At 27.8% G+C, this 13,016-nt stretch overlaps 1 protein-coding gene across 7 annotated transcripts in view; it reads left to right on the forward strand.

Annotated features, from left to right (window-relative positions):
- LOC122527529 (laccase-4-like) overlaps positions 1-9,712 on the forward strand; it is a 31,779-nt gene extending 22,067 nt beyond the window's left edge. For all 7 annotated transcript variants that reach the window (XM_043651792.1, XM_043651787.1, XM_043651791.1 and 4 more), the window contains 3 exons: positions 420-698; positions 7,715-7,930; positions 9,478-9,712. In XM_043651792.1, the coding sequence (XP_043507727.1) occupies positions 420-698; positions 7,715-7,930; positions 9,478-9,629 (647 nt within the window). In that variant the 3' untranslated portion in view covers positions 9,630-9,712. The remainder of the gene's footprint in view (positions 1-419; positions 699-7,714; positions 7,931-9,477) is intronic.
- Positions 9,713-13,016: the final 3,304 nt, after the last annotated feature.

A 13,016-nucleotide genomic window follows, 5' to 3' on the forward strand; every position in this document is an offset into this window, starting at 1 on the left:
ACTATGAAATTTTAGCCCTCTTTAAACTAATTTTTAAGTTAATTTCACAGTTAAACAAAATATAAATAAAAACGTAACAGCGTATAAAAATATCTAATCCAGATCCTTGTTTAAAAACTGTACTCACTAATATGTGAACTGTATTTGGATCTTCCTTTTTGCTTCTTTTTTTATCGACTATAGTGGCGAATGATGAAGAGTGTTTCAGAAGTAACAGGACACTTTCTGGATAGATTCTTCATTTGATTTGGACATTTCACATTATCATTCTATCATGATGATGTTTATGGAAAAATTCGGAGTTGCAAAAATGTATGCGTAAAATGCGCCAGCGCCACATGTTTTTAAACTGTAATTATCCTGTAACGCTGTTTTAACGATTAAGTGTCTAAACGAAAAATTTCTAATTATTATTTAAGGAAACAGTGGCGAGGGGATGAAGGTTCTGAATGTGAACAACGCGACGTTCACGTATCCATCGTCGCCGTTGTTGACACAAGGTACCGACATCGCCGAAGAAACTTTGTGCTCTTCTACCCCCGACGAGGACGACGCTCGTGCTGAGAACAACGAAACGGCGTCGTTGTCGTCGCGACGTTGCCGTCGTACCGATGCAATCACTTCAAACATTTGCGAGTGCGTTCACGTGAGGTATATACCGCTCGGAGCAACCGTCGAAATCATTCTCCTCGATCAAGGTAATTAATTATCTTTTTTTTTACATTTAATCAATTTAATTTATTTCTATGCATTAATTATAGTGCAGTAGTTAGTAGTTGTTAGTTTTATTTAACGTTTACTGCATGACCAAGTTATTTCTATTAATTATTGTGTAATAGAATTTTGATATAATCCAGCCATAATCGTACGCATGTGCAACCTGAGTAACTGATCATGCAATAAAATTAAATCTTTCTTTATTCAATTTATTGCTTTGAAAAGAAGGCAAATAAAGCTTTGATGACTCTCAGTGATACTTTAACATAACTCATCTTCTTTATCTACTAATAAGTTACTTTTTACTTACTCGTTTACTACATTTGTTCTTTTAGTCTATCTTCTACCATACCTAATACTTCTATTTTCATTATTTTCATTTAATCTTTCTTTATTCAATTTATTGCTTTGAAAAGAAGGCAAATAAAGCTTTGATGACTCTCAGTGATACTTTAACATAACTCATCTTCTTTATCTACTAATAAGTTACTTTTTACTTACTCGTTTACTACATTTGTTCTTTTAGTCTATCTTCTACCATACCTAATACTTCTATTTTCATTATTTTCATTTAATCTTTCTTTATTCAATTTATTGCTTTGAAAAGAAGGCAAATAAAGCTTTGATGACTCTCAGTGATACTTTAACATAACTCATCTTCTTTATCTACTAATAAGTTACTTTTTACTTACTCGTTTACTACATTTGTTCTTTTAGTCTATTTTTTACCATACCTAATATTTCTATTTTCATTATTTTCATTTGTTACTGTGACTATTACTATCTTTATCTCATTTATCTTATTATCCATCTATTGTGTATTATTATTTTATTTATATATTAGTATTTTATTACATTATTTTATTTATATATTAATATTTTATATACTAATATCTTCATCTTATTTATTTTTGTACTTTCACGCTTGCTCTTTTCACTTTTTCTTTTCCTTTTTTTTTTTTTTTTTTATAAGAAGGGATTTTCTCCATTTATTTGAATAAATTAAGTGAAATGATTATTTTGAAATAATAAATTTACTATTTGAAATAATATCTTCGAAAAAGATTCACGAGGAAATTTCGTTCTTCTCTTCTTCTCCCTCTTTTGCAATTTCGTAGAGCAACGTAGAATGATCTCGGAAATGAAAAGCTAATTATTCATCATTTAAAAACGTTTGTTCGTCTAAACGAGCTGTTAAAAATTTATGAGTCATTTCCCTGTTTCAATCGTCTATTTTTTTCATTTCGTCCCTCACTTTTCGAACTTAATTTGTTCCTTGGTGTCGCGCAATCGTAAAAGATGAATCGTTAAATTTAAAAATTCTTCTATCAAAAATAAATCGATGAAATTTTTCTATTCAGTATATAACATTCACACACTTGCGTATAAATATTCAATTTTATGTCGCGATCTCACTTTCTTTTTTTCTCCAGTTTCGTCTGATGTTATTTGCTAATTGTTTTGGATTTTTACTTGTTTCAATTATATTCAAAATTATAGATACATCTACACTTTACACGCACCGAGAATCTTGCTACATTGCATAATTAGAAAACGATATACTGTCTGTTGAAGGAACTTGAAAATATTATTTGCAGCTCTGGTACATTTTGTCATGAAAATGTCAGAAATATGTGTTATATGCCAGGAAAATAGATTAGAATGTTACAGAGCTTCACTTTTATTACAAAATATATGAAATGTGTTGTATAACACTGTACATGAAAAATGTGTCGAATTGACACAAGGGATAAAATTCTCTAAATAATTTTAGTAATAATATCACTAAAAATGTTTTACGATTATCGAATATTTTAGTGACCGATTAAATTGTTATGAAAAAGAATCTATTAAATTTTAAATGAAATAAAATTTTCAAAATTAACTGTTTGAATTATAATATCGAGTTACACTCGTCTGTCGATTTAAAAGAGAAAGTTAACTGTAGTCCTGTGGAATTGGAAATTTCAATTTTTCAAACTGAAAATAAATACACAGTTATGTACATAATATTACTGAATAACTAATGTTTGCTGAAGACTGAGAAGAAAATCGCAGGGCAACGGATTGTATTTAAAAAAGAAAATTCATTCTGTTGGAATATTTTATATACATACATATTAATGTCTTCGATGTCTTACGGAAGATGCCTTATATGTGTACGATCGTAGGGTTTCGTCATGAAACGAAACGAAAAATCAAGTTTCCACTGGCAAACATCTTCGTATCAAGTGTTTTGAAATATTCGGTTTGAAAATCTTATTGTATTAATAAAATCGTAATACCGATAGAATATTTTCCAAAACAATGTTGCGTAAAGTTCATTGTTAGTATAAATGAAAAGATAGCAAAGTATATATTGCATGGCGTAGTAAAAAAATCGGATTTTCTCTTGTTAGAAAATATTGAAAAAAGATATATATGTGCATAATGTTATATTTTAAACAAATATAAAAATTTTCATACCATTACCAGAAAATATAAGAAATCTTCTCAACTTTATTTTTACAAAAATAAAAATAAATAACTAAATATTTCAACTTCAATGAATTTTTTTAATAGTTGCATAAATTTATATTTCAACGTACGTTTTAACAAACTTTAATTATTTTCAACAATTTTTCGCAGGATTATTGCGTTTTTTAAATCTATATATTCTAAAAGATTTTCAATGTCTTTTACTTTGGCTATTTTAAACGGAATAATAGAAGTATGTCTTAGTGATTCATAAGGTTTATTATGATTAAATTCATTTTTTTTTCGATTTCGAGATTTATATTTAAATGATTTGCAATTAATAGGAGAAAGATATTATTTTTTCACATTTAACGAACAATTAAATAAATGAAAAGAGTGCTTATTTTTTCGTTTAATTCTTTTTTTCTATCCAATTACTGCGTTGTATTAAGATTCGTAATTGAGTGACATATAAAGTTAAATCCATAGATTCCAAAAATGTAATAGGAAAAGAGCATTTTTCAAAAAAACGGTCATATTTCTAAGAACTCTTCAATTTTTATTTGACAGAATTATTTTAAAAGAAATCTAGTGGAACATTTCTGCATTTCATGAAATTTTTCATTCTTTTTTGAATGATAATTCATTATGAAACTTAATGATAAATCATCGTGAAACATTTTTACCTCGAAGATTTATAAAGAAATTTTTAAGTTTTAATTTAAATTTTGACCCTTTTAATACCCAAGAGCTGATATAAAATATCGGCTCCGCGATATTTTACACTTTGAACAATATTTTGAACAATCAAATGGCTTCTTACAAAATGTCTTTACTGAAAAACAGTGTGTCTGTTTTTCACTTGTTCTGTTTCTACGACAATGCCTCGTACTTTCAGACGATATATAGAAAAGTTGCAAGATACTAAGAGGGTTTGTTATACTTACCATCCACTGCGCAGTTTGACTGCATAACGCTCGAGATTGAATTTAAAATTAATCACCCGAAGAGTGATTATTGCTTTTCACAAAAAGTGAATGCGAAACACTCGAGACTGCAATTTCCAATTCACAGGTTCTCCTTGCGAAAATGAATGAATTTAAAAAACACCAATCCTCCAGGTAGCTGTATCAATATTTAATTTTAATCTCCGTAGTGAATTAAATGTTTTGTTAAATTTACGTAGACGCGTGAAAAGTATCAAGGATTGTTTCGGAAGGATTGGATAAAACGAACCGGATTAACACGCTGCTGGAGCGTTGCCTTGAGAGCTGAGAGCCTTGCTCTATATTTCTCTTCGTTGCAGAGGCTGGAAATATTGATCGTAACTTTGTTCCACGACAGTTGTTTCTGACGTAAAGCAGAAACACAGTTTCTTCGTTTGATTCTGTTACTATTGTTGACAAATATCACCATTTTTAACTTCGTCGTTTCTCGTTTCTCGTTTCTCGTTTCTCACGTCTTTCCGCTGTGTTTCTGAAAATTGAAGAGAAAGTTACAATGTATAATACTACTCGAGAATCGAGTTTCAACTGGTAAAAGCGCTCGGAACTTAAATAGAAAATGGTAAACGTCGACTTCACAGTTTGAAAATATTCGTATCTCAAGAAAGTTTTTAAACGTATGTGTTACTTATACGCTTCATCATCATTGCGACCCATATTCTTGACTCATTAAGGTCAAGAACATCTCACTCGGAACTTTTTTTTCCAATTATTTTGCATCATAATAGTTATAAAATAAGACTCCAAGAAATCGTTCGGTATCTTTGTTCAAAGAGAAAGAAATCGAAAAGAGAGAAATCGGAAGAAATCGTCGATGAAATAAATATACAAAGTAAAATATATGCAGTACGTGAATTATGTTTTCGTTCATTGACAGTACAACATGCACGAAAGTCCGATATTTAATTTCGTCTGCCATGTTTATTAAAAAAATTTGATACGAGTATTGTTGACCAGGAACCACAAGTGACAGTTAAGTGAAAAATTTTTACAAAGAACATCAATAACTAAAATTTGTTCATTCCTGAAGTGAAGATAAATTTGTTCATTGTTGAAGATATTACTCTCAAAATGTAAATAAGATTTTTTAAAAATTAAATGATTACAAAATTAAACATCTTCATTATAAGCAGTGATTATAAGTGACAAAATTTGTTTCGTTACCATTCGATAACTATTATTTGATAAGGATTAATTTTATTTTAGGTATTTCGGTTGCTCACAGAGTGAGAGCGCATTGAAATATTTTAAAAATCGTAGAATTATTTTCTGACGCAAATCTCGAAATTAACGAAGAGAAAGAATCGAAATAAATTTGCCTCATCGATAGCTGTTATGAGCAATTGAAAAGGAGTTTTTGTCATAACTGTTATGACTAACCGATTTAAATTTCTTTTAATAATCTTTAAATTTCTTTTATTAATAATGATTATTGGTAACAGAAGAATTTTTCGGCCAAATATGATCATTATTTATAATCAAAATGATTTTAATAAAAACACAATTGTTATTTTATTTATAATAATTATATTACGATTATAACAATCTGCTTTTGACAAAGATTGCATAGAGTTGCTCATATTAATATTCGGACATTTAAATATAATGTTTAATAAAATAATGAAAAAAGAAATCCCTTATAGATTTAGTCATGAAAAAAATTTATACAAATGGAGATTAAAAAAATTATAAATTTATTTTGATGTTTAAGAATGCTATATTTTTTTTTTACTACTGAATTATCAAATCTTTTTAGTACAATTCCGTAAAAATGCATTGATTTTATGCTTCGAATCATTGAAGTTCATTTTTTGATGTAAGATACATTGTTTTTTTTTTTTTTTTTTTTTTTTTTTTTCTCGAAAAAATGGTGATTCCTGTCAGTCGTTAAACGAAACGTCGATTTATCACAGAATCAAACATAACATTATGTTCCACTGACGTTATATTTTTAGTAAAATTTTCTCTCATAGTTTGGTAAATTCTTTCTAATTGTGAAAAATAATTATAAAAAACATGACAAAATATATAATAATAAATGTAAAATAACTCGACAGGAGGCCACTAGGCCACGATTCTGTTTGAATGACAGACTGTTCGAATTAAAATTCTCAAACAATTTCGATAATGTAATTTATAATTCTCATTATGTGTAATTTATAATTTTCATTGCATATAATTATATGTAAGTGTCATTGTCTTTTACTATTCTTTTACTTTATGAATACTTATGTCCATCAGACTCTTTCGAAGTTTTTGGTAGCCAAGAGTAGTTAAAACCTTAAAGATGAATCTTGCAAGCTGCAAGAGTCAACCTTAAAGGCTGATGTCATAGCTCATGTTTTCAAAGCTTTAAGACTGAAGCGTTAAATTTTTAAAACTTAGCTTTAGATTTATTCCATGAGTAATACGACACTATTATTTATATACGTGACATTTGACGATGTTGTAGATGTAGATCTACATATTTATAATCATCGCTGTATACAGCTCGACTTTTAATTGGCAATATACACGTAGTTTTCTAAAACGAAAGTACTTATGTGGAGTACTTGTGAACATTCGGTAAAAAATAACATTTATTGATCGCGAATATCTGTATGATTTATGCCCCTTTATAAAAATATAAATAACGTTAATATATATATATTATTATTATTATTATTATTATTATGAAAAATATAAAATGTTAATATATATATATTATTTATATTTTTTAATATATATATTAAAAAAATATAAAAATATAAAATGTTACTATATATATATTATAAAAATACTATATATATATATATATTAAAAAAATATAAAAATATAAATAACGTTAATATTTATATATATATTATTATTATAAAAATATAAAATGTTAATATATATATTATTTATATAAATTATAAATATATATGTTAAATGTTAATATATATATTATTTATATAAATTATAAATAATTATATAATATGTTAATATATATCTTAATATATATGTATGTTAATATATATATTATTTATATTTTTTAATATATATATTAAAAAAATATAAAAATATAAAACGTTAATATATATATATGTATTACATATAGACATATATGAATACTAACCTTACTTCAAGACGCAATGTTTATAATCGGACAAATTATGATTTAATTATCAGATCGTTGATTACACGTGCGTGCTATCCCCACGTGGGTTCAGAATTCGAGCATTTCAGCTTTTACAGATTCAACGCTTGAATCTTTGAGTCGATCAGCATTGCAGTTGAACAAGCCCGAAAAGCTAAGAATCGCGATTCGATTTTTTCCAAGCTCGAAGCTTATTTTAACAACACTGGAACATAGAATTTACGAGAGGCAGGTGGCTTATCTTTGTTTCTCTAAATTGATCTACAGTCCTCTAAAAATAGAAATCCTTGGGAACGGCAGAAATGTTCGCTGTAAAAGAAATATAGCTTTTGATACTTTTGTGTTGTGTTTTAGATTGTTTTCTTTCCAGTATTGCTTTCGATATTATTGTTTGGCATCTTTTTATTGTCTTTGTAAGGTGGTTTCGACGATTTGGTGTATCACCTGCATGGATATACTTTCTACGTAGTGGGAGCGCGAAATTTCGGGCGCAGCGTGACTCTGAATGAATTAAAAAGCCTGGACGACAAAGGTCAACTGTTCTCACGGAATATCGACTGCACCGTGGCTAAAGATACCGTAGTTGTGCCGAAATTCGGTGCGGTTGCCCTCAGGTTTAAAGCAGATAATCCAGGTAATATATATTATTTGTCTCTTATCGTATAATTATTACAATTACGTTCATCATCGGGACATTTTCGTCTTTATCGTGGATTTATTTTAATATATCTTTAATTCTTTGAGTAACATAAATAAAGAGCCTTGCGAATAGACTTATCACGACTACGTTAGATTTACTGATACAGAAAAAAGGTTCTGTGAATATTTTCTAATATGTATGCAACATTTTAGATGACCAGAATCATAATGTATGATGACTTGTATTTATAAATTATAAATATAGACGGAGGCATGGTATACTCTTATCAGTATTAAAAAATAAATTTTTATTTATTAAATTTGTATTGAAAAGATATTAAAATTCTTATTAGCGTTTAAAAATAAATTTTTATTTAAGAAATGCACCGATAAAGACATATGTTGAAAAGCATTTGTCACAAACATTAATAATTATAACCAAAATATATATGATATATAATAAAAAAAATAAAATATATAATGCACAGTAAAAAATTTATAAAAAGAACTATGTCTCGTTTGTAACAAGTATATTAAAGATATTAAATTTATTCATTTCATAGTAAGAAAATTTGCTATATACAAAATTTAAGAGACACTATCGCACAATACGTAAAATTTGTAAATAATGTTGTAAATAAAAAGTATTAGTATCATACATGTTAAAACTTGTTTCTTCATATGTTAGTCTTGGTCAATAAACGTTCCTTTTTTCACAAATTAAAATTAAATTTAAAAAGTTAAATTGATCAGTTAAATTAAAAAGTATATCATTTACTAAATTAAAATCAAATTAATTAATTAAATGAAAGGATTACATACTTTTAAATTGCAAACTGAGGAAAATTGAAAAATTTTTTTGGAGATAAAATTACATTTCATTAAAAAAATAATATGTACATTTTACTATATGTTATATATATAGTATGTTATTATATTTTACTTGTCATTATATGTTATATGCTACCTGCGATACCAGGTAAAATTCTTTCAATTTTATGTTAAAAAGAACAGAACTTTTATTGTACAAGAGAAGGTACCACTTGTCAATGCCGATTTAAAATATCAATTTTTTAAAAAAATGACAGCTATCTACGTGCAATTTTCTCCGTGAATTTTCAATTTCTTTTTAATATAAAAAAGTGCATGAATTAAAACCTCAAGTATAATATATTAGATAATAGCTTTGAAAATATTACCATAAATTTTTGTCCAATTTGATTCAATAATCTTTCACATATTTCTGGTACCGATGTTGAAAAATACTTTTTAGAGTTTCAGCTATCAGTTACCGTTAGATGCTGACAAAAGTTCCAAGTTAATTCTAAAGTATCTTAGATTATTTTAGAAGAATCGTAATAATAGAATGTTAATATGAGAAACGATTTTTCTGATTTTATTAATTATCAAATTCGAATTAATTAAATTGAAAGAAATTTCATTAATTATTAAATTCAAGCTGAATTAAAAGAATCAAGTTAATGCTGACGGATATTGATTTAGAATGTGTTTGAAAACATTTGTTTGATTATATTAATTCAGGTTACTGGATGTTGCGTGACGAGCACGCCGCTGAGTGGACACGCGGATTGGACGTGATCCTTCAAGTTGGAGAAACAAGTGATATGGTGCCTGCTCCGGAAGACTTCCCCAAGTGTGGATCGTTCGTTGGACCAGACTACTTTCTTATATAGACTGTTATTTCCCTTAAGAATCGCGAACGTCGTGTATATAGTTGTAAATAAATGCCGATAGACTGAAAGTATACACAGTTTAACGAAGATTCTGTATTATTCACTTTTCTCCCTTTCACTGTTAGTGAATTGATTGTATAAATTATTCAAGAACTTTTGTATCATTCGTTTACTATTTCTCACTTCTATCTCTATAAATATTATTTAATAAATGTTATCTTAAATTTTGTACCACCATTTGTTTTATTCGTCTTCTTATTTGCCAATCACTTAGGTATGCCAATTTTATATTTCACAAAAAGAACATTCCTTCTATACACTTGTTTCCTAATTCTAAATACTGCTGATAAACTGTTCATATTCTTTTTTATGTTTTGTTTTTTTAATATCTTACTTTTTTAAAATGTATTATTGCTGTATCCAAAAGTAGCTTTGTTGTGCTTCGATAAAAGATATAGTTATAATTAGTTCACGGATGTTTGTACAAGTTCATATTTTTGAGAAATAATTAAAAATATAATTAAAAAAAGTAGAATCTTATGTTCCAAATATTTTATATATTCTTTTATGTAACGTATATTGTGCTTTTTAAAATTTCGTATAAATGCAAGAAAATTCACAGTTTAACTATCATTTTTGATACATATTGTAACTGGTGCTACAATTCTACATGATAAAACTAGTCGAAAGAAAGAAGAATCAAATTTTTCGAGATTTCAAGAGATTCCGTTTTCGACGGAAACGAATTTGAAAAATTTGTATTACTTGACCAATTCCCGGATTAAATTGGAATGAACAACAGATGAGAAATTATTCTACTTGCGAAAATACACGAAATGTAGAATAATTTTTCTTATAAAAAGTTCCATTTTCCAGAAAATTGGATTTGAAATTTACAGTGTACTTTCGAGAATGTACAGAGCTAATTATTAATTGAACATGTTCCAAGTTTATCGTCCTAATGAGACACTGAATGGAAAAATTTAATTCCAAATTTCCCAGTTATTTTCATATGTGAAACAACTCTCTGATGATTACACTGGTCAACATGATTTTTATCATATGTAGAAATAAAATATTTGTTATCCAAATATTTGAATTCTAAACTTTTTTTTTTCAAAATTGGTTTTCTCAAAAATTGAAAGTGATGGAGAAAATACTATTAAAAAAATACCATTAAAGAGAAATACTATTAAAATTACCTATTAAACCTTTTGTGACAAGAAAGAAAAAGTAAAATTTTGCGGGCAGAATTATCAAATCACATCAACATACCAATATTTATATCAAATACATCAATTAATATCTTTAATCAAGTTAAATTGATATAAATATATTTAATATAAATATAAAAAAATATTGACTTATTTTTGTTATATAGTTTACACCACCATTTATCTATATAACAGCCTCTCTCTCTCTCTCTCTCTCTCTCTCTCTCTCTCTCTCTCTCTCTCTCTCTCTCTATCTCTCTATCTATCTATTTCTTTATCTCTCTCTCTCTCTCTCTCTCTCTATATATATATATATATATATATATAAAGCGTATTGGAATCACTACGATTTTTAAGGAAAACTGAATATATTAAAGGAAATTACACATTTTTACAGGAACTGAGGATATTTTATTTATCAAATCTACTAGACAACAATTTTTACATTTTCTTTCGTATTTTTTTTCCCATAAAGAAACAGATATTTTTCTTAAATCGCCTTTTCATTGAAAAAGCCGCCTTTGCTTCTAATAACTGCCTGGCACATTCTGGGCATCCTGGTAATGAGTTTTTTAATTGTTTCTAATTTTATATTCTTCTACGCTTCTTGTAGTACTTGCCGAAAGTGTCCCTTCGATGTTAGGCAGTGGAATCGGATATCGCTATAGATCTCTTCCCATAAAAGCTCGATTGGGTTCAAATCTGGTGACTGTGATGGTCATCTTATGTTCTTCAAAACCCCCCTGTATTTCTTTTAGTAACAAGAACTTACACAATTTACACAAATCAGATGAGTGTTTAGGATCCTTATCCTGCTGCATAATAAAATTTCGACCTATAAAATGGCAACCTGGTGGTATGGTATGTTGCTCAAATATCTATTTACAGTCCTCCTTTCTCCTTTCTTTACTTTTATCAATTCTCCTACTCCAACGTTCGAGAAACATTCCCATACTATAACTGAGCTTCCACCATGTTAGATAGTCGGTACAATAAATTCTGCCAACACTTTTTGTCCTACAAGTCGACGAACAAATGTTCTTCGGTGCGACCCAAATACTTCAAATTTGGATTCGTCCAAAGGACTCTCAAATGTCCTCAATGTCCAATTTTTGTGACTTTTTGTCCAATCCAACCGCATTTTGCGATTTTCTTATGAAAGCAATGGTTTCCTGACAGCTATGCAGCTGTTTAAACCACCAGCTCTTAGTCGTCTTTTCGCTGTGGTCAGAGATACTGGAATCAATCTACTATGATTAAGAACTGCACGAATTTGTGAGGCTGTTAGCCATCTGTTAAGTTTGCATATAATCTGTATTCTAATATCTTCAGCCTTCGACGTTATCCTGATTGTAGTTTGTCTTTTAAACAGCCAGAGCTCTCAAAACGTACGCTGTACTGCCTTGTATGATAACTTCAATTTGCATATTCCGCAAAGAATAATCTTCTTTTCAAAGTGTGATAATAGCACTTCTCGTTTTAACACTAATCTGTTATCGTTTTTTGCCATTTTCAAATACTGGAGCACAATTTTAACTGCTGATCTCAGTTGAATGCCTTCGTGAACGAGAATGATAACAATGTATGGTAAATGTGGCTTTTATCAATTTTCTCAGTGTCAGCGTCAATTAGTTGGCGTCTGATATTGTATTACTAAACTCTCATTGGATAAACAAAAGAATCAGGTAGCCCTATATAACGCGAAAACAGATAGTCATTTTACGTGATAGAGAGATTCACGTTTAACGTTACTTTAAACTGGGATTATAATCTCTGAAAGAGTATTTTCAATGCAACAATACAATTAAATATCTAAAAACTTGTACATTCTTGTTAATATCTAGTATACTAGCAGTGCATCAGTGCGGAATGTATAAGAATAATCGATTTTGATAAAAATCTGCAAGTGATTCCAAACTTTTGGCCGGTAGTGTATACTACTATATAATATATAATATATATATTATAATTGTATATTTTATATTTATATATATTATATTAATATATTTATATATTATATATTATGTTATATTTATATATTTATATATTATATTATATTATATTATATTATATTATATTATATTATATTATATTTGTATATTATATTATACATTATATTTATATATTATTATATTTATTTATATTTATGTATTATAATTTTATATTTATATAT

Source organism: Frieseomelitta varia, unplaced genomic scaffold (genome assembly GCF_011392965.1).
Source record: "Frieseomelitta varia isolate USP_RPSP 00005682 unplaced genomic scaffold, Fvar_1.2 scaffold_224, whole genome shotgun sequence".
Lineage (NCBI taxonomy): Eukaryota > Metazoa > Arthropoda > Insecta > Hymenoptera > Apidae > Frieseomelitta > Frieseomelitta varia.